The sequence below is a fragment of the Octopus bimaculoides genome, chromosome 7, assembly GCF_046866305.1.
Source record: "Octopus bimaculoides isolate indiv1 chromosome 7, ASM4686630v1, whole genome shotgun sequence".
Lineage (NCBI taxonomy): Eukaryota > Metazoa > Mollusca > Cephalopoda > Octopoda > Octopodidae > Octopus > Octopus bimaculoides.
The window spans coordinates 11,835,318-11,859,202 of NC_142934.1; the positions used below are offsets into that span (position 1 = coordinate 11,835,318).

Consider the following 23,885-nt stretch of genomic DNA (forward strand, 5'->3'; position numbering starts at 1 on the left):
CTGAATTATGTATAAATATTAGAAATGATCTAATTATAAATCTCACAGAGAGAATTAAGCAGCAGTTGTTACGATAAAGCATTTGTATACTGTCAACTCAATGTGACATAATTAGATCATTACTAATTTTTGTAATCAGTGAATGTGTTTTCACTAAAAATACATATATTTGCGAGGGTTTGACATGCATTTTCAACCAGCTAGTGTTGCTACTTCAGGCTGATGATGAGCAATGACTCAGAAACATGTCCCTGAATGCACACTGAGCTGGGTGGGGGTGCTTGTCTCCCCCTTCCAAATATAAGGACACAGGAAATGTGTTAAGGCCGACAGGAAGCGGTCCAGCTTCCTAGGGCTAAATAGCAGCAGTATGGTTCCCTTATTGGGACTGTCACATTGAGTTGACAGTATACAAATGCTTTATGTATAAATATTTTTATGTATAACTACACATTAAAGCTAAAAAATAAAAAAATGTAAGAAAACACAAAAGGAATGAAAGATGTTTCATAAAGACCATAAAATAGAAGAAACAACCTAATAAAACACATAAATAGTGATAAAAGAATAAAAATGATGAAATACTAAAAGATGGAAATTAAAGTCATATCTCTCCTCTTGTTTATTCTTCATGTAAAAGCAATCCCACAGGTTGCATTTTCCTTGGTTTTGTGGTTTTCCTACCAAGATGTCAGCAAGCAAAGGTTAACAGTAACCACTTGAACATGACACATAGAGTGGATGGCTGCAGTAATATGTTCTAGTCAGCTTAAATGGCACGAGAAAATACAAATCTTTCATCTTTTAAAATCATTCATTTTTCGAGAGATAAAACATTTTTCTGACATTTATATCTGCACGTTATATTTTAATTGGTTTGATCTTTGACTATCATTAAGTGTGTTATTCTTGTTGAATATGTATGTATCCAGAAATAAGACATCTGATGAAGATAATAGATAGAACCTTTTCAAAAAGAGTAGCTTATCATAGTCTCACAGATACTACAAAAATATATCACTTTTAGAATATAAAATAACATGGAATGGAAAGAGATATAGCTTGAAACATAGATATAAAAAAATACATGGGAAATGGATATTTTAAAAATACCTTGTGCATTCTGGTGTGTGTGATCAAATTTTGGGCCTATGTTGGTATTTGAAGCTGAGCCCTTCAATTTTATCCAATCAAAATTATCACCAGTGCCTTGAACATTTGTCCATAAACAATTTGAGTCTTCGAAGTCACAATCTCCTGTGAAAAATTATAAGGTCAAGATTATTTCATCAGTTAGCTTGTAAATAATTTTTATGTGATGCAAAACTGTAAGCATGGATGTATATATATCAATATCATTAGTGGAAATTAAGATAAACACCAGTATAAAAAATTTAGTTCCAACATACGTTTTACCATTGCAGTTATATGGAACTCAGCATTGGATGTTCCAAGCGCATTTGGTTTCCTAACTGCAATGGGTCGTCAGAAGAGCACTTTATTGCATATTATAAATATCATGTAGTAAAGATTGTTTGTCAACATAACATGACAATCCTGGTTTAGGACTAATGTTGCTGTAATTTAGCCCCAGGAGACATTATCTCCAGCTGTTTATATGAAACGATCTGTGTCCTTATATTCTGAAACAGGTATTGCTTTGAACAGATATTGTTTCAAACAGATATTGTTTTGAGCTGAGTGGGGGTGCTAGATTCCCTTGTTCAAAAATATAAGGACACAGATCGTGTTGTATAGCCAGCTGGAGACGATGTCTCCTGGGGCTAAATTACAGCAACATTAGTTCTAAACCAGGACTGCCATGTTATGTTTATGCAAACAATCTTTACTACAAAGTACTGTTACTGAATATCTCATGTTGTGAGATTTAAAAATAGTAATTTTCTATAAATATCATTATAACAAAGCTATTTAATCTATACATCCTGTTTACCCTTTGGAATGGTCAATAATTTTCACAAGATTTGTTTACTGAGTATTTGAGTATATAAAAATCATACACGCTGGGTTTCTTTTTTTACAGTTGGTTCCAACCATTTTACCATTGGCCTAGCCAGACTACTACATACATAGGTATGCACATAAAAGAAAAGGATATGGATTTCTTCTGCTTCTTTTTGTTGAAATTCTGCCCAAGGTCGATTTTGTCTTTCGTCCTTTTGGGTTTGATAAAGTAAGGACCAGTTGAGTATGGACGGGGTGTGAGGTTGTTGGTGATATAATCGACTTCACTCTCTTAAAATTGTTGGCCTTGTGCCAAAATTGGAAACCAATTTTATTGTAGTTGTTGTTGTTGTCACATTAAATGTGATGAGCTAGCAGATTCATTAGCACACCAGACAAAGTACTTAACAGCGTTTCATGTGGCTCTTTACACGTCTTGAGTTCAAATCCCACCAAGGTCGACTTTGCCCTTCGTCCTTTCAGAGTCGATGAAATAAAGTACCAGTCAAATACTGGAACAAATGTTATCAACTTTCTCTTCAAAACTAAACTTCTTTCTAAACTTGTGCCAAATTTTGAAATCATTATTATTTCTTCAATTAAAATTCAACATTATTATAGAATTGCTAAGAGGTTAAAGGTCAGTTACAATTAAGAATTAAATGAAGGCATTGTTACCTTTCGCTGAACAAGCTCCCAAGGTAAATGAGATGTCATCAAGAGCAATATCACCTCGTTTATTTGGTCCTTTCACAGCTTCAAATATCACCTGGAACAAATCAAGTTTCATTTATAATTTAAGGTATAACCAATTAGAAATTAGTCATTTAATGTATATTTATATTTATGATTGTAATTTCATTTTTTGTTTCTTTTAGTTTTGACATTCCGCTTACTCTCTTTTACTCTTTTACTTGTTTCAGTCACTTGACTGCGGCCATGCTGGGGCACCACCTTTAGTCGAGCAAATCGACCCCAGGACTTATTCTTTGTAAGCCTAGTACTTAATTCTATCGGTCCCTTTTGCCACACCGCTAAGTTACGGGGATGCAAACACACCAGCATCGGTTGTCAAGCAATGTTGGGGGGACAAACACAGACACACAAACACACACACACACACACATACACACACACATATATATATATATACATATATACGACAGGCTTCTTTTAGTTTCCGTCTACCAAATCCACTCACAAGGCTTTGGTTGGCTCGAGGTTATTGTAGAAGACACTTGCCCAAGGTGCCACGCAGTGGGAATGAACTCGGCACCATGTGGTTGGTAAGCAAGCTACTTACCACACAGTCATTCCTGCGCCTATACTGTGGAATAAAAATAAATGGAAATGTTATAAAGTCTTAACTTACTCTGTAAAGATTTGTCGATGTTTTTGCAATATCAATTGTTGCTGTATCCACTTGCCATTTATTAGCTTGGTTTCCAGAAATATGGTAAATCCTGTCCATAGTATTGCCAATCTGTAAAAGACAGATAAATATATTTCTTTTAATTCCATCACATGTTATCTTTTACCTCTTCTTTGTTTCAATCATTGGATTGCAGCCACACTGGAGCATAACATTGGATGGGGGCTTAGATGAACAAATCAACCCCAAAACTGATATGTTTTGCAAATCTGGTACTTATTTAATCTGTTACTTTTGCTGAACGGCTAAATTATGAGAATGTAAACAAACCAGTACTAGTTGCCAAGCAGTAAGCAGGGACAAACACAAATACAAAAATACATATACATACACCTAGACACACACACACACATATACACACACACCTCCACATATGAGGAGGTGCTGAAAAATTCCTGGTTTAAGGGAGTTGCAAAAGACCTGGCTGGAGGCCCAAACTTCTGAGTTTTTTAATAGGGCTTAGAAAAGCAGAAGGACCACTGCAATAAGTGTGTGAATATGAGAGGGGAATATGTTCAATAAAATCATAATTAATTCATCCTCCTGCATTTTCTTTTATCTAAAGTCAGGAATTTTTCAACATGCCTTCATATATATATGTGTATATATATATATATATATATATATATATATATATATATATATATATAATCAAAAATAAGCAACACGGATTTCAAAGATGATTGCAGTATGCACGTTTCATGCTACTCCATTTATTTAAGTAATACGAGCATTACATTAAATGCAATATGTAGAGCAATCTTCAGCTGCAGGAAAATGCAGAAAATTACAGTAGAATAGACATATTATAATTGTGGCAACATTTCAAATCCAAGTGGGAGGAAGAATACATAAAAATCCATCTTGACATAGCCAAGTCTATAGACTGATAGACTTTGCTACAATTATAATATGTCTATTCTACTGTAATTTTCTACATTTTCGTGCAGCTGAAGATTGCTCTACATATTGCATTTAATGTAATGCTCGCATTACTTAAATAAATGGAGTAGCATGAAACATGCGTACTGCAATCATCTTTGAAATCCGTGTTGCTTATTTTTGATTTTTTGATCACCTAGTTTTTTGGAATGGTTTTTGTATAATACTATACCATACTATAATTCTGGTGCCTAAACATAAGTACCATATTCAATCTTGAATCTAAATATAAACCTATATATATATATATATATATATATATATATATATATATATATATTTATATAAGGGGCATTATTCTGTAGTAATGCCTCTTATATAAATATAAACGAATAATTATATTCTTGGGAATAGAAATTTCCCTTATGAATTTTTTTACACACTGGCTTCTTGATAAAATTCTTGTAAAAGAGTTTTATCCCTTTTTGATATATATATATATATATATCGAATCAAACCAAATTCGACAACTGGCATCCATGCCAACCTCTCCTTCATTGGACACTAAACTCTACTTGCGAAGACCTGTTGGGACAAGTGAAATCAAAATCGTAATTCAACCATATTCGATGACTGGCACCTGTGCCAGTGGAGCACTAACACCACCATCTGAGTGTGATCATTGCCAGAGCAGCTGTCTGGCTTCCGTGCCAGTGACATGTAAATAGCACCATTTGAGCATGATCGTTACCAGCATTGCCTTGCTGGCACTTGTGTCGGTGGCACGTTAGAAAACATTCGAACGAGGTCGTTGCCAGTGCTACTGGACTGGCTTCTGTGCAGGTGGCACGTAGAAAACACCATTTTGAGTGTGTCTGTTGCCAGTACCGCCTGACTGGCTCTCATGCCGGTGGCGTGTAAAAGCATCCACTACACTCTTGGAGTGGTTGGTGTTAGGAAGGGCATCCAGCTGTAGAAACTCTGCCAGATCAGTTTGGAGCCTGGTGCAGCCATCCGGTTCACCAGTCTTCAGTCAAATCATCCAACCCATGCTAGCATGGAAAGCAGACGTTAAACGCTGATGATGATGATGATGATGATGATATATATATATATATATACATACATACAAAGGGCAACGAGCTGGTAGAATCGTAAGCACGCCAGGCAAAATGCTTTGTGGTATTTTGTCTGCCATTATGTTCTGAGTTCAAATTCCGCTGCAGTCGACTTTGCCTTTCATCCTTTCGGGGTCGATTAAATAAGTACCAGTTACATACTGGGGTTGATGTAATCGACTTAATCCCTTTGTTTGTCCCCGCTATGTGTAGCCCCCTATGGGCAATGAAGAAATATATATACAACATGCTTCACACAATTTCCATATACTAGATTCATTCACCGGGCATTTGTTGGCCTGAGGCTATAGAAGAAGACACTCATCCAAAATGCAGAGCAATGGAATTGAACCTGCAACCACACAGTTGCAAAGGAAGCTTCTTAACCTCAACCGCTCAACCATTTTCCTTTCAACTTCATTTGAACTTGCATGTTTGTTGTATACTGGCAAAATTTAAAAGTGTATAACTCACCTTTGTATAAATGTTCAGAGTACCGATTCCATTTCCATACATGTGATAATAAAACTGTAGGCAAACGCTGTCAGTGTTTTTGTAGAATGGACTTATCAGAGATGATTTCGCTGTTAAGTTCCCATCCATTGCACTCACATACATATAATGACCTTTCAAAGAGAAGAAAAAAAAGCTGCTTGTGAGTAAACAATAACCCTTTAACATTCGGATCAGTCTGTTGACTGTAATGCTTATTTATTTACATTGTTTCAAATCAATCATGCATGGAAAAGAAGACGTTAAAAAGATGATAATGATGATGATGAGGTGGATTACACTGATAAACATGTCTTTTTAATTAAGATTAAGAGAGCTGTGTGTGATTTGGGTGAACTCGATTGCTATTTCTAGTGGATCAAGTGACCTCAAATGAAGCTTTCTTGGCTGTTGCAGTTGTTACTAGTTAACCCATTACCTACCATAGTTATGAGGATACGGGATTTGTATGCAGGAGTTGAAAAACAGCCAGTAAATAGAATGGGGAGGTTACGTATACATTTTTCATACAAAGAAGAAGCTTTGTGAGGGACTGAAAGGAAAAAGAAAAACAACACCAACAAAAAAATTAGTATTTTGTATAGTTTTAAAAAATCACTATTTCACTTTCCAAAATTATGACTTAGAAAAACTAAACCCTCCTCCTCCTCCTCATCATCATCATCATTGTCGCCGTCGTCGTCATCATCGTCGTCGTCATCATCATCATCATCACCACCACCATCATCATTGTTGCTATCACCATCATCATTTAATGTCAAATCCAACTGTAGCTGGATTTAAAATTATGATAGGAAAAAAATGAATAAAAAATATCTTGCCGGGTGAATTAAGTTTCTGAATTGATGTTCTATGATGTTTTAAGAAGGTATCTTATGCGTTAAGCTGTTGCAATCGTATGTTAAATAAAAATGTAGCAGAGCCACTGCTTCACAACTCCATTACAGTGGTACATGTGATTAGAAGTATGTCACAGGAAAGAACCACAAGAGGAATCCGTGAGGCTGAGCCACAACTGGTAGGAGACCTGAGGATAGGTTAGAAACAAGGTAATTGGATAATATCTATAGTCTAACCAGATCATGCTTGGGAATCCAGCTGGAAAGTCTGATTATGGTTGCTTCTGAGGATTTTACTCTCATGAACCTCCCAAGAATGGTGGATGAAGAAAATGGATAGATGGATAGAAGTTATGAATGAAAGCAGATGACTCCACAGAACAATCAGTTGTTTGCAGTTTTCTCAAAAGAACATCTTACCTGAAGATGACTCTAATGTATGATCATTTGTTGGTCCGGTCCCTAAGGTATCTGTGCTACCAGAATGTTGGCTCCAGTGGAAGTTTGTCGAGTTTTCAACTGAGAAACCGCATATGTCATTAGCTTCAAAATTACAACTCCGTTGTGCAAGAGGAACAGATACATCAGGTTTTCTGGTTGTTAGTTCTGCAAATGATAAAAAGGAATCAGTAAATGTGAAAAAAAAAAAACCGAAAAAAAACCCCGAAAAAACAAAACAAAAACAAATCAGGAATGAAAATAAAGTCAAAAATAAATTAAACAAATAATGACTATCTTAAAGGAATTAATTAAATAGGCATTCAATATAAAAACCACAGTTACAAAACATTGTCGGGTTTATAAAATCATTGAAGTTGAATTGCAAATCAAAATTTCCAAAGGCAAAGACAAATGATTGAGGCTGTTGACAATATGCCATGCTTGAGAAGACCCATCAAGCCAAGTGAAATCAGAGACATGGAAGATACTGGTGTCACACAAATGGCACCCATGTCAGTGGCACGTAAAAGCACCCATTACACTCTCAGAGTGGTTGGCGTTAGGAAGGGCATCCAGCTGTAGAAAACCATCCATGCCAAATCAGACTGTTGGCACATGCACATTGTTTGTTTTTCAATTTGTCAACTACACTGTATAGTTGGGCACCGTCTGTGAGAAAAGCAGCACTGTGATGCAATTCACTCTGCCAGAAATTTGGAAACAACATGCTGTACTATTTGGCATTTGAGCCAGAAGCTCCAATATGAACATTTCAGAGTGTTTGGGTGTCAATTTGAGGACAGTGCAGAGGATCTGGAAAGAGTTGGATGAGGCTAATGGTGATTATGAATAACTGACAGCTTGGAAAAGAGAAGAACTCCTGAATTTGTTGGTGAGATCCAGGCCATGATTCACAACAATCCCTCCAAGCCAATCGGGTCCATTGCCAGAGACAGAGGACTGTCTGAGTTTCTTATCATGCAAATAGTGCATGAAGATGTTCGGTATTCCTTATACAAGATGAGAAAGGGCCAATTTTGATACCAAGCCATCATGGACAACAAGAAAGACCGTACTATGAAGCTTTTGAACAAACTCAAGTATCTTCCCCAACCAAGCATGTTTTGGTTTTTCTCAGACAAGAAAAATTTCTGTCAGGATCAAATGGTGAACACACAGGACAAACATTGGTTTACTGTGTCCCCAAAACATGTACCAAGAGTGATAAAAATCAAACATCCAGTCAACATCATGGTGTTTGGAGTGATCACTAGTGATGGCGATGTTATGCTTCCATTCATCTTCAACATAGGTGCAGGAGTGGTTGTGTGGTAAGTAGCTTGCTTACCAACCACATGGTTCCAGGTTCAGTCCCACTGCGTGGCACTTTGGGCAAGTGTCTTCTACTATAGCCTCGGGCCGACCAAAGCCTTGTGAGTGGATTGATAGACAGAAACTGAAAAAAGCCTGTCGTATATATGTATATATATATATATATATATATATATATATATATATATATGTATGTGTGTTTGTGTGTCTGTGTTTGTCCCCCAACCATCGCTTGACAACCGATGCTGGTGTGTTTACGTCCCCGTAACTTAGCGGTTCAGCAAAAAGAGACCGATAGAATAAATACTAGGCTTACAAAGAATAAGTCCTGGAGTCGATTTGCTCGCCTAAAGGTGGTGCTCCAGCATGGCTGCAGTCAAATGACTGAAACAAGTAAAAGAGTAAAAGAGGAATGAACAATGTGCAGTTAGAAGAGACCAGATTATTTAGACTTACCATTACAGGTGCCATGAATGAGAAGAATGTCATCTAATGCGATATTACCAACTGACGACTGCTTCACTTTCCCTTCAAATGTAATCTGGAGTTAAATAAGCAGTAAAAAAGTTTTACAGTGTAACGTGAGACAGTCTAAAATTTCAAACCATAAATATGTTAATCGTCATTGTCGTTGTCGTCATCATCATCATCATTGTCATCATTGCCATCGTCGTCGTCGTCGTCGTCGTCATCATGATTGCCATCATTGTAGTTGTCGTCATCATTGTCATTATCATCATCATCATCATCATCATTATCATCTTCATCCTCCCCCTTCTCACCACCATCACCACCATCATCATCCTCATCATCATTGTCATCACTGTCACCGTATCGTTATCCTTGTCGTTGTCATCATCATCATTATCATCATCATCATCAGCAGCAGCAGCACTTCTGTCTGACCCATTAAACAATGATGATGATGATGATGATGATTATAATGATGATTATGACAGTATTAAACAGTTGAATAATATTAAATAGTTGGAAGGATAGTATGTTAAATTAAGCAATAATGCAGTTAAGAATACGTGATCCACCTGGTAAAAACCTTACTCAATATATTTAATATGCTAATCATGTAAGAAAAAATGAGGAACACTCACCTTAAAGGGCCGTGTTTGTAATATCAATAATTTCCCCTGTTTCCATTGATTTCCCTGGGTGCCTATTCTCACCCAGTGTGGGGCTTTCTCTTTCAAGTTGCTTTTTGTAATATACACCTTTAATGAGTCAATATTTGGACCATACATATAATACCAAAATGATAAGCACATTGGGTGCCCTGCGACAGGTGTAATCATTGGACTGTGAAGATGAGCTGTTTGACCAACATTGGATGGTAAGTTCATATAGAAACCATTGGCTGTACAAAGACAACAAATTAAGGATTAGGAATTGATCTGGGAATTCAGAATGGAAATATAGGATATAACAATATTCTTTTCTACTCTAGGCACAAGGCCTGAAATTTTGGGGGAGGGGGCTAGTTGATTAGATCGACCTCAATATGCAACTGGTACTTAATTTATCGACTCCGAAAGGATGGAAGGCAAAGTTGACCTTGGTGGAATTTGAACTCAGGACATAAAGCCAGATGAAATACTGCTAAGCATTTTGCACATCATTATGATATTCTTTTTTACTCTAGGCACAAGGCCCCCAATTTTTTTTTTTTTGGGGGGGGGGGAACCAGTCGATTAGATCGACCCCAGTATGCAACTGGTACTTAATTTATCACCCCCGAAAGGATGAAAGGCAAAGTCGACCTCAGCAGAATTTGAACTCAGAACGTAAAGACAGACAAAATACTGCTTAGCATTTCGCCCGGCGTGCTAACGATTCTGCCAGCTCGCCACCTTATAAGATATTACAATATTACTTCAAAAGCAATCCATTGGCTGCACAAAGACGACAAATTAAAGATTAAGAACTGATCTGGAAATTCATCATCATCATCATCATCATCATCATCATCATTTAATGTACATTATCCATGCTGGCATGGATTGGATGGTTTCACCAGGGTTGGTAAGCTGAGGGACTGCATCAGACTCCAGTTTGATTTGGCATTGTTTCTACGGCAGTTTGATTTGGCATGGTTGCCCTTCCTAATGCCAGCCACTCCGAAAGTGCAATGAGTGCTTTTACATGCCAATTATGTGACACCAGTATTTGCCATGACTACAATTCCACTTGGTTCAATGGATCTTCTTCAGCATTTTGCCAAAGGTCTCAGTCATTTGTCATTGCTTCCATGAGGTCCGATGCTCAAAAGGTGCTTTTTACATACCAGTTATGCTTCCACGAGGCCCAGTGCCTGAAAAGTGCCTTTAACATGCCACTGCCATGGGTGCCAGTTACATAACACTGGCATTGGCCAAGACACCAGTGCAAAGGTGGGATATAACAATATTACAGTAAACGGAATCAATTGGCTCTGCCAGTCCATTACAGGGTCACTCATTTACAGCTGACCAGGCTGGAGCAACATGAAATAAAGTATTTTGCTCAAGAACACAATGCACTGCCCAGTCCAGGAACTGAACCAGCAATCTAACAATCATGAGTGCAACACCCTAACAACTACGAGTTGCATACTGAAATGGTTATGGGCACTGCTTTCCCTCTAAAAGGATAAAAAAGGATATCGTTTGCTTGAAGGTTATGTAACTTCTTTATCCATTGTGTCATTCATGTGTTGCCTTCAATTCAAAAGTTAATTCCATCGATATTAATTTAACATTACTTACCACTTGTGTGATCAGCAATTGGTCCTTGACCACCAACATTCTTGCTTTGAGTCAGAATCCAGTCAGAATTATCATCATGTCCTTGAATCCATTTACAAGTATTGTTGAGAAAATTACACTTCATAACAACCTCTGTGATAAAGAAAAGTTTAAGATGTTGTTAAAACTAAGATATTAAAAAAATTATCAAGTAATTAGCTAAAATTCAGTAACACATTAGCATTTGCTTGTAAATAAGGCATGGAAACCTGGATAATTCCTTATCCAAATTTTTCCAATGAATGTAGTTTTAACATGGTTTTAACGAGGAAAAGCAAGGTTTGAGTGTAACTTATTTTGAAAGATTTCTATTTACAATTTGATTCAGAATTTTTTTTTATCAAGGAACTCCTGCTTACAGAAACATTATACAATACCCAGTGAATGCTTGACACGATCTGATGACATCAGCTGCACCTGGTCAAGATCAGCTTCACTAGATGAGAATTGAAGGGAGGCACCTTTGCTAATATATATTTATATATTTGTAAACAAACACTGAAGTCAGTCAGAATATATATACATACATATATATATATATACTTTTATTCTTTTACTTGTTTCAGTCATTTGACTGTGGCCACACTGAAGCACCGCCTTTAGTCAAACAAATTGACCCCAAGACTTATTCTTTGTAAGCCTAGTACTTATTCTATTGGTCTCTTTTGCCGAACTATTAAGTTATGGGGATGTAAACACACCAACATCGGTTGTCAGTCGATGGTGGGAAGACAATCAGAGACACACAAGTACATATGTATATATATATATATATATATATATATATATATATATATATATATATATATATATATATATATATATATATATATATATATATATATACGATGGGTTTCTTTCAGTTTCCATCTGCCAAATCCACTCATAAGGCTTTGGTCGGCCTGAGGCTATAGTAGAAGATACTTGTCTAAGGTGTCACGCAGCTAAGGTTGCTCTATTCCGGCCCCTGGTGTGATGATGTTGGGATGTGGGGGAGGCATGTATGTAGGGGTTTCACAGAATAAACTATTGTATCTTATACTTACTTCCTGGTTCAATTGTTGCATGACTTGGTGTTATGCTTCTCCTTGTAGTCTTGACAACAGGTTTCTGTAAATTTGCTTTTGGAGGAGTTGCTGTAAATAAAAATAGTAAATGCATCGATGAGTCACTGATATTCTCTAAAGCACTCTCTAACCACTGGCCCACAAATGTACTGCATCCTCTCGTAGCCATTTTTATTATGACAGCTATACTTTAAAGACAAGGCTAGTGTGAGCTAGCCTTGTCTTTGGCCAATAAGCATTTATGGTCACGAAGCATGGACTCTGAGCAGATTTGAAGAGAATCTAATCAATGCTCTTGAAATGTGAGTGTATAGGAGAATATGAGTCTCTTACAAGGATAATTGAACAATTCAATGGATGATACTATAAGAAAGCGAAAGATGCTAACTTCTAAACATTGTGAAAAAATCAGAAGCTTATCTATTATGGCCATATTCGATGAAGTAGAGGTTTGGAAAACATTATCATGGACGATAGAGTAAAGGGAAGGTGATCAAGAAGCAGGAAAAGAACACAGCAGATAAACAATTTCAAGAGCTGGTTGGACAAAAGTAGCAAGGCAGCTGGAAAACTCATGCTTAATTGGGAATGGTTTTGTTGATGAGTTATCAATGCACTGCAGGTGTACAATACTAAATGACAACAGTGGACTTTGGTTCCTGAAGCTGAGCTGAACTGGCCAGCTAGATTGTTGGCTGGTTGGTTGACTGGCTAGTTGGTTAGCAGGTTACATGCCCCGCTATTCAGACACTCCCGACACACTCATCTCTACTCATTTCATCACTGCTATTGTGCTCATCTCCATCTCAGGGAACATTCAATTCCTGCATTTACCATTAAATCTAGTCCTTCCTCCCCAGAACAACAACCTCCTGGAATTTCCACTCTGTCCACATTTTCCCATGTTTTACGTTTTCATTTTCTAAGGAATATTTGGGACATATATTTATTACAAGTACATTCGCCATTCATTCATTGTTTGACATTCACTTTTCTCTGCTTGTGTGAGTCAGACGGAATTTGATGAGGCCGGATGCCCTTCCTGTCACCAACTCTCACTTGTTTTCACACAACGCTATATTTCTCTGCGACCAGACATAATTTTCATGGAAGCCTGGAAGTGAACAAACTCACTTGTATGACAAACTAGGTGAAAAAAAAAAAAAATAAATAAATGAAACCCCAAAATATGAAACAAAAGATAAAACTTACTTTTACATTGTATGCTAGTCATAGCAAAATCATCAATTGCAATTCCACCTGTGTTATTCAGACCAATAATTCCTTCAACAACCAACTGTAAAAAAAAAAAAAAAATCTAGATACCAAAAGTCTTTCATTTGTCTTTGTTTTTTTTAGAAATAGCTTTTGTTATTTTATCCTTTTCTTGTTTCGATCCATTGGACAGAAGCTATGATGGGGCACCACCTCAAAGGGTTAGGGTTAGGGTTAGGGTTAGGGTTATGATTTTTTTTTCTTTTTCAAGTTTGGTACTTATTCTATTGGTTTCTTTTGCCTAACCCCTAAGTTGCAGAGACATAAACAAACCAACACCAGTTATCAAGCAGTAGTTAGTTGGCAAACACAGACACAAACACACACACACACACTTAGATAGGTCTGTCTATCTATCTATCTATCTATCTATCTATCTATCTATCTATCTATCTATCTATCTATCTATCTATCTATCTATTTCTCTCTCTCTCTCTCTCTCTCTCTCTCTCTCTCTCTCTCTCTCTCTCTCTCTCTGTATATATATATATATATATATATATATATATATATATATATAGTCAAATCATAAAATTGTGGTTTCAATCCCTTGACCAGGTGATGCATTGCATTCTTGAGTAAGACACTTCATTTCACATTGCTGCACCCCACTCAGCAGTAAATGGATAACCATTCGATGAATTTATATCCCGTTTAGTGGGTTTGTTGTGATCTGGGTCACTTGTCTGCCATGGAAATTGGATAACCAGCATTATGAATCAAAACAGTAATGTCTCAAAATAGTAATGTCTTAGGGTTGATGGTGATGATCTTGATGATAAATTTCAGAGTTACCACCCTTGCTTTTAATAAAAATTATCATTAACACACTAATGTTCTTTTTACCAGCTTTTTATCGCAGGTAACAAATTAATTGATTAACCATCAAGGAAATGGATGAAGTCACTACATTAAATATGTTAGTGTCCCACTGTATTAATGTATATATACACACATATAAAATTGGTATGCCGTCAACTAGGGCAATGAGGGTTTCCAGTTGATCTGATCAATGAAATGGCTTGCTCTTGAAATTAACATGCAAGCAGCTGAGTGCACCACAGAGACATGTACCCTCAATATAGTTCTCAGAGAGATTCAGCATGACACAATGTGACAAGGCTGACCCTTTGAATTAAAGGTATTACTCCTTATTGCCAGCTGAGTGAACTGGAACAACATGAAATCAAGTATCTTGCTCAAAGACACAACATGCCACCTGGAATTGAACTCATGGTCTTATGGTCATGAAACACATATGCGAACCCTTGCAATATACGCACATATATACTGTATAAAGACATATAACCACATATATACATGTGCATGTGTGTGAATATGGACAGACAGACAAATATGCCAAAGTATTTGTCAATAGGCAATGTGAAATAAAAGATTTATTTACATAAAAATTCTTTGGTTGAGGTCGAATTTCAATGGTGGCATAATTCCATATGGACCCTTGGTTTCCAACAAGGGACCAAAGAAGCTCTGTTTTATGATCTTCATTTTCTTTGTATACTGTCAGTTGACCAACGTTTCCTTTCATATGGTAAAAGAACTGTAAACATTTTGTCTTCACTCTCATTGAGAAGGATTCACTGGTTAACAGAGCTCGTGTGTCTTCTGCTTTGGACTTGCTGGCATCGAGAAACAGGTATGTCCCTAAAAAAAGTAAAATAATAATAATAATAATAATAATAATAATAGCAGCAGTAGCAGCCGTAGTAGTAGTAGTAAAAATAATGGTTTCAAATTTTGGTACAAGGCCAGCAATTTTAGAAGAAGGGGTAAGTTGATTACATTGACCCCAATAGTCAACTGGTACATATTTCATTGACTGAGAGGATGAAAGTTGAATGGACCTTGGCGGAATTTGAACTCAGAATGTAAAGATTGATGGAATGCCACTAAGTATTTTGCCTAGTGTTCTAACAGTTCTGCCAGCTCACTACCTCAGTAGTAGTAGTCTTTTGATATCAGCTTGCCTGAAACCACCCTTGGTTCTTTGATACAAATGTTCTGTTCCAGAGTGATCCAAATTTAAACCTTTCATCAAAATTTCATCTTAATTTATGTTCCAAAATCCAGCTTAATAAAGAATAAGCTTTTCTACTAAATTCTTCAGTATTTTCAAAATATTGAAACAAAGGCAGTAATGCACTTCATCAGAAATATTGTCACAAAAGGCTTTATGGAGCAGTAAAAGAACAAATGGATGTAAAAGAACAGAAAATGTGTTATTTATTGCTGAATGGTTTTAAAACTATTGTGAAAATATTCGTAGAGGTGGCCTTTTAGTTACAAGAAGGTAGAGAATACAGAATGGAAAGAACAATTATATTACCTTTTATTGTCCCAACTGTATGATCTGAACTTGGCCCAATTCTGCGGGTCTTAGAACCTTTTGTTTCAACCCAGTCAAGAGTATCCCGCTTGGAGTTGGTCCAAGAGCACATAGCTCCTTCGAAATTGCATATGTCTTTTAATGTGTTTAAAAGAAAGAAAATCAAAATCATTATTATGATTGGTTCCAATTTTAATTTGAGAAATATGTTTTATATGTTTTAAAAACGACATGCACAAAACCAAATACTAGCTTTTATTGTTTAAAGTAATGCCAATGTAGTTCAATGTATTGATCAATTAAATTAAAAATTTAATTACATCTCATCATTATCATCATCGTTTAATGTCCGCTTTCCATGCTGGCATGGGTTGGATGATTTGACTGAGGACTGGCAAGCCAGAAGGCTGCACCAGGCTCCAATCTGATCTGGCAGAGTTTCTACAGCTGGATGCCCTTCCTAATGCCAACCACTCCGAGAGTGTAGTGGGTGCTTTTACGTGCCACTGGCACGAGGACCAGTCACACGGTACTGGCAACAGCCATGCTCAAAAAGGTGTTTTTTACGTGCCACCTGCATGGGAGCCAGTCCAGCGGCACTAGCAATGACCTCGCTCAATATGTGTTTAAAATAAATATTGCAACTGGTAAAAATAATTTATTCCTAAGAATTATCATAACCCCTTTCTTACCACTTAGGATGTGCTATTGCCCAGGTTCTGGCTATGAAGAGAAGGGCTTGTCTTTAAAACACTGTCGTAGTTATGCTACGGATTTATTAATAAAGGTTATTTTAAAACAAGAGGGTCCAAACCTGGTCGTGTACAGTTTCCTTGCTCAAGGCGTACATCATCTATAGCAATATAACCAACATTTCCAAGACTGTTCCAAGCATTGAAGGTAATCTGAAAATGTATATAAAATGGATATAAAAATTATTGATTTAGTCTTAATTACTAAACAAAATTATTACTTTAGTCTTAATTACTAAACAAAAAATAATAAACTAACACACAGTGGAGGAAAAGTGGGTAAAAATATCAACACAGATTCAGAAATAAAAATAAAAATTGTATGAAAGAAAGAGATAAGCTTCACTTCTTAGCTCCTTCCAGAGCCGTATAGACTCAGAGTGTCAGTTTCCTGGTTTACATGGTGTTTATATATTCCCCATCTGGACAGGACATTGGTCTGTTGCAGGATTACTCATTATTTGAATAAGCTTAAAGCTTATAAGCAATCACCATGTATTGACTAAAGAAAACAGTCTGATACTGGGGCATATAAACCCTCAACAGAAAAAGTGGGTTATCCGTATATATAGTATAGAAAACTCACTTTTTTCCACTGAGGGCTTGTATGCCCCCAACATTAGATTATTTTCATTAGTCAATACATGGTGACCACTTATAAGTTATAAGCATATGAAAATATTATTATTAGAAGTGGCTGTGTGGTAAGTAGCTTGCTTACCAACCACATGGTTCCGGGTTCAGTCCCACTGTGTGGCACCTTGGGCAAGTGTTTTTTACTATATCCTTGGGCCGACCAAAGCCTTGTGAGTGGATTTGGTAGACGGAAACTGAAAGAATCCCGCCAAAGAAGACCTCAAAGATACACCTCGTTCTGGCTGTCCAGTTGAGTTCGATGAAGAGCGATTAAACCAACTGTTGCATGAAAATTCTCATCAAACGACAAGGGAACTGGCAGAGAAAATGGAATGTTCCCACACTGCTATAGAGAAGCATCTTCACTCGATGGGAAAGGTTCAGAAGTAAGGAGCATGGGTTCCGCATGCTTTAAGTAATAACGACAAAAATCAACAAGCCACAATCTCCGCCGGTTTGCTTGCTTGTCATCAATTCAACTCATGGACACAAGCAACGATTTCTTTACCAAATCGTTACTGGCAATGAAAAATGGTGCTTGTATATCAATATGAAGCAGCGTAAGGAATGGCTTAGCCCCAGTAAACAAGCAACACAGAGCTTGAAACAAGATTTTCATTCACATAAAACGATGTGCGTATGGTGGGACTGGAAAGGGATTATCCATTACGAATTGCTTGAACGGAACCAAACGGTTAACTCGGAACTCTATGTTCAACAGATGGAATGAATCAACATGGCCATTCAAGAGAAAAGACCTAATCGGTAGCATGGAGTTCTGCTGCATGACAACACCCACCCTCATATCGCCAACATGACCAAGAAAGCCATTCAAACGCATGGCTGGGTAGTGCTGCCACACCCGCCGTACTCTCCTGATTTGGCACCAACGGATTTTCACCTCTTTCGATCTCTTTCAAATGCTATGCTTGGAGTTTCGTCCAATACAGATGCAGAATTGAGAGCTTAGTTGGATCAATTTTTCGAGTTGAAATCGGGTGATTTCTACCAACAAGATATTGAAAATCTTGTTGAACATTGGGAAGAAGTTGTAAACAACAAGGGTGAATACATTATTGATTAATTAGTTGTTATTTTTTTTATTAAACCTTTTAAAAAATTAAAATTAAAACAAACGGCGAGAACTTAATTGCCAACCCAATAAATCCAATTTTGTCCCTGATAACGGGGGTGGCTGGATCTACCTCAATGCCATAGCAACTGCCCTCACACCATCTCACCATCTTGCTCTATTATGGACATCCTCCATTCTCAAGCCAACCCTCCCAATCTCCTCCTCCATCTGTCCCCTCCACGTTTTCCTCAGTCTACCTTGCTTTCTTGGTCCATTTACCTTGAAATCAAGCACCCTCCTCAGAACATGCCCCTCATCCCACCTCAACACATGCCCATACCACCACATCCCATTCGCCCTTGCCTGCCATTCCACCGATTCCTCCAACCCCAGCATCCCCATCAAGAACTCAATCCTCCTCTTATCTAACAGCTTCACTCCACACATCTCTCTCACCCTTGGTCCTTCTCAAAATTACCATCTCTCTCACCCTCGGACACCATGTTTCACTCCCACACAGCATTGCAGCTCTCACATAACACCTACAGACCCTATCACAATAAGACATAGTTCGACTGATTACTTACATTAAAATCTTCTCCAGGCAATACAGAAACATAGGCCACTTTCCAACCAAATCCTTGGTTACCGGCAGCATACCAAACGGTTTGATTCCTTATAATAACTTCGAGTTTATTGATATTTTCTCCATACATGTTATACCAAAACTGAACGCAAATTTGATCTTTGCCCGGGAATTCAGGAGACACTAAGTAAGCCGCTCTTTTCTGATATCTCCAATGTGGTGATGCATATAAGTAATTGCCTGAAAGACAAAAAACGAAAAACCATAAGAAAATAAAAGAAAAGTTTAACTAACTACAATATTTACTGCATCATCATTATTATCATCATTGTCATCGTCGTCGTCATCATCGTCATCGCCGTCGTCGTCATCATCATCGTCATCGTTGTTGTTGTCATCACCTTCATCATCATCATCGTCGTCATCATCATCGTCATCGTCGTCGTCGTCATCATCATCATCATTTAACGTCCACTTCCCATGCTGGTATGGGTTGGACAATTTGATAAGATTTAGTGAGCTGCAAGGCTGCATTGAATTCCGATGTCAATTTTGGCTCATCATCTTCATCTCGATGCCCTTTCTAACACCAACCACTTTACAGTATGTGCTGGGTGCTTTTGCTTTTTGTTTTCGCTTTTGTGCCACCGTACACATTCCCCTATATTCTTGTTTAATTCAATTTATCTCATGCTACAAATTTTAAACAGGAAAATCATCATTATCATTTATTGTCCATGTTCCCTGTTCATTTGGGTTAGACAGCTTGTGAGGATCTGATGGACCTAAGGACTTCACTGTACCCCCAGTGTTTGCTTTATCATGGTTTCTATGGCTGAATGCCCTTCCAAACACCAGTTACTTCACAGCATGTACCAGATCCTTTTTTGCATACCAGCAGCATTAGTGAGTTCACCATACAGACTGCAAGACTATGAACCCCTGAAGAGCAGGGGATGACCTTACGCAAGGAGATGAGAAGTTAAAGTATGAAGGTGGTGGTGGTGGAGAACAGCTTCTTGTAGTGGTTGCTCTGCCGTATAAACCACACCAAAAGAGATATTGGAGCATAACTATGTTCTATGTTTTCTGACTCTTTGAACCATCAGCTGTAGAAACTTTGCCAGATCGAATTGGAGTCTGGTGCAGCCTTCTGGCTTGCCAGCCCTCAGTCAAACCGTCCAACCCATGCCAGCATGGAAAGCGGACGTTAAATGACGACGACGACGACGGCGATGATGATGATGATGATGATGGTGTGCAACTTATGCTGTATTGTTTGTAAGTGCAAACTCAGTCGCAGTTCACCTTTTAACTTCTGTTTGTTTCATTCGTTAGACTGTGGCCATGCTGGGGCACCACTATGAAGAAATTTTAGCTTTTGAATCAAACCCCTGTACATTTTATATTTTAAATTTTGAATTTATTCTATTAGTTTCATTTGCCAAACTGCTAAGTTATAGGGGGGATGTAAACACACCAACACTGGTTGTCAAGTAGTGGAGGAAAACAAACACAGACACAAAGACACACATGCATGCACACACACACACACACACACAGATGTACACACATACACACAGACACAGATGTACACACACACACAGATGTATACACATACACACAGACACAGATGTACACACATACACATAGACAAATACACACAAAGAAACATACACACATATACACATGCATGCACATAGACACACACACATATATACAGACACACACACACAGAGACTCATGCACACACAAGCATACACACACATGCGTGCACACATACACACATGATGATGATGACGATGATGATGATGACGATGATGATGATGACGATGATGATGATGATGATGATGATGATGATGATGACGATGATGAAGCTAATATGCAATACCGTACCAGATTTATATAACTATTTAGAAATATATCAGACAGCTGAAATTTTATTTTCTATCATCTATCATTTTATAGCTATTATATATAAAAAAAAAAGAAAAAAAAAAGTCAGTCTGAGACTACAAAGAAAATATTTTGAGCAGTAAATGAGGATAATTTATGTTTCCAGTTTCAGTTTATCTTTTGAAATATGATTCTTTGCTCTAAATGGGAGTCAGTAATGGGAATTTAAAAGTTGTCATCATTTAATGGTGTCAGGAAGGGCATTGAGCTGTGAAGATCTTACCAAGGCAGTCACAGAAGTCTGGTGCACGTTCCTACCTGGCTGGCTGGCTGGCTGGCTGGCTGGCTGGCTGGCTGGCTGGCTGGCTGGCTGGCTGGCTGGCTGGTTGGCTGGCTCCTGTCAAACTGTCCCACCCATGCCAGCATGGAAGGCAGACGTTAAACAATGCTGCTGCTGCTGATGGTGGTGGTGGTGGTGGTGGTGGTGGTGATATATGTGTATGTGTGTGTGTCCATAAGACTACAAGCAAGTATGACCTGTTAGCTTATACTTGCTCCGGTTGTCACATTCTGACAATTGGGAAGAGAGAGAGAGAGAGAAAGAGAGAGAGATAGAGAGAGAGAGAGAGAGAGATAGATAGAGAGAGAGAGAGACAGACAGAGGGAGAGAGAGAGAGAGAGAGAGAAAGAGAGAGAGAGAGAGAGAGAGAGAGAGAGAGAGAGAAAGAGAGAGAGAGAGAGCGAGAGAGAGAGAAAGAGAGAGAGAGAGAAAGTGAGAGAGCAAAGGCAGTGTACACCAGCAGTCAGTTGGTATTCGTTTTTCTACTGAGCAGACTGGAGCCACATGAAATGCCCTGTTCAAGAACCCAATGTACAGCTTTGTCCAGGAGTTGAACTTGTGATTTTCAGATTGTAAGCCAGACACCCCAACCACCAAGACACAACCCTTTACAATAGCATTAGTTGACTTTAAAGACCAACCAAACCTATTCCAATCTGCCTGGTCTATAATGCCCAAAGAGTTTCACCATCTGATCTCACTGAAGTTATTTCCCTTGCATTTCGTCTTCTAAATTTTAACACTCATCATCATCGTCGTCGTCGTCGTCGTCATTTAATGTCTGACTTCCATGCATGCATGGGTAGGACAGCTGACAAGAGCTGGCCAGGTAGAAAACTACCCTAGGCTTCTGTGTCTCTTTTGGCAGGGTTTTTACAGCTGGATGCCCTTCCTAACACCAACCACTCTGCAGGGTGGACTCAGTGCTTTTTACGTGGCACTAGCACAGGCAAGGTCAAGTTTTGGCATGATTTTTGCTGCTAGATGCTCCACCAAACACCAGCCACTTTACAGTGTGGTTTGGATGCTTTTAATGTGGCACCAGCACTGGTAGGGTTACTAAATAAAACTTGCAAGATACTCCTTGAGAATATTTTTATCTGCTAATTGTTTGGATTATCTCAAAGTCTATTTTCCACTCATACGTTACAACTGTGAATCCCTATTATAGGAATATTAATTATAGAAATATTCGTTTCTACTCTAGGCACAAGGCCCAAAATTTTGGGGGCGGTGGCTAGTCGGTTAGATCGACTCCAGGCGAAATACTGCTAAGCATTTTGCCTGGCATGCTAATGTTTCTGCCAGCTCACCACCTTAAAATATTATTTTCTACTCTCAGCACAAGGCCTGAAATTTTTGGGGAGGGGCCAGTAGATTAAATCGACCCCAGTACGCAACTGGTACTTAATTTATCGACTCCGAAAGGATAAAAGGCAAACCTGACCTAGGTGGAATTTGAACTCAGAACGTAAAGACAGACAAAATACCGCTAAGCATTTTGCCTGGCGTGCTAACATTTCCGCCAGCTCACCCACCGCCTTATTAATCATAGGAATATTAACACAACCCATTGTTACTATAATAAAGATAGGTTGTGGCACATGAAGATGAATAAGAGGGATTAGTAGGGATTATTTAATCTTTAAATGAATTTCAGTCAGTGGACTAGAGCTGTATTAGAGGTGAAAGAGGAGTCACTACTTTAAAAGTATGTATTATATTGAATCTGATTTATTGAAAGATTATTGATTAAACACTTTGCCTCAAAACTATTGGCCTTGAGCCTAAATCAAAAATCATGATTTATCATTACTAGAGTTATATCCCCCTTATATATTTATTCATGTATATATATATATATATATATATATATATATGTATATATATCTGAGTGTGTGTGTATGTGTGTATGTATATGAATGTGGTCTTGTTTAAATATTATATAATTGTTGTAAATGAGCATCACAAACTTATGAGTGCGGTTATTTATTTCCAGTGGAAAAAACATGTCTAGCTATGGGGAAATACTATCTTGTGTGAAAACAGGTAAGGTTTGGGAACAGGAAAGGTATCCAGCTGTAGAAAAATCAGTCTCAACAAATTCTATCTGACTCATTACAAGTATGGAAAAGTGGACATTAAATGATGATGATGATGAATTTGTTAATGTATACATTGAACGATATAATGAAAACCTTTACCTGATCGAGTTCGAAATGTATGATCATCCACAGGCCCATTGTAGAAGTAAGATCTTGTGCCATGCCCTCGTTTCCATTGCAAAATGCCTGACATGGCCTTAAAACCACATGTATCACGTTCAAAGTCACAAGAGAAAGGTAATTGAATTGATGGAGTTTGTGACTCGTAATCTAAAGAAAAAAAAACAAACATACAGGTATTTAATTTAGTAAGAAAAATTTATTACATATGTATATATTTATATGTATATTAAGTATACATATACACAAGCACACACACTATCTACTTTTATATATACACATATATATATATATCGTCCAACCCATGCTAGCATGGAAAGCGGACGTTAAACGATGATGATGATGATGATGATATATATATATATATAT

At 37.6% G+C, this 23,885-nt stretch overlaps 1 protein-coding gene across 2 annotated transcripts in view; it reads right to left on the reverse strand.

The window, feature by feature from the left end:
- The window catches only part of LOC106882389 (MAM and LDL-receptor class A domain-containing protein 1), a 234,860-nt gene that overhangs the window by 199,080 nt on the left and 11,895 nt on the right, over positions 1 to 23,885 (reverse strand). For both annotated transcript variants that reach the window (XM_089354751.1, XM_089354750.1), the window contains exons 5-19: positions 23,496 to 23,666; positions 19,057 to 19,295; positions 16,821 to 16,911; positions 16,007 to 16,141; positions 15,065 to 15,324; positions 13,597 to 13,681; positions 12,364 to 12,453; positions 11,279 to 11,410; positions 9,632 to 9,891; positions 8,979 to 9,063; positions 7,170 to 7,355; positions 5,872 to 6,023; positions 3,338 to 3,448; positions 2,644 to 2,734; positions 1,114 to 1,257 (exon numbers count right to left, since the gene is read on the reverse strand). In XM_089354751.1, the coding sequence (XP_089210877.1) occupies positions 1,114 to 1,257; positions 2,644 to 2,734; positions 3,338 to 3,448; positions 5,872 to 6,023; positions 7,170 to 7,355; positions 8,979 to 9,063; positions 9,632 to 9,891; positions 11,279 to 11,410; positions 12,364 to 12,453; positions 13,597 to 13,681; positions 15,065 to 15,324; positions 16,007 to 16,141; positions 16,821 to 16,911; positions 19,057 to 19,295; positions 23,496 to 23,666 (2,232 nt within the window). The remainder of the gene's footprint in view (positions 1 to 1,113; positions 1,258 to 2,643; positions 2,735 to 3,337; positions 3,449 to 5,871; positions 6,024 to 7,169; positions 7,356 to 8,978; positions 9,064 to 9,631; positions 9,892 to 11,278; positions 11,411 to 12,363; positions 12,454 to 13,596; positions 13,682 to 15,064; positions 15,325 to 16,006; positions 16,142 to 16,820; positions 16,912 to 19,056; positions 19,296 to 23,495; positions 23,667 to 23,885) is intronic.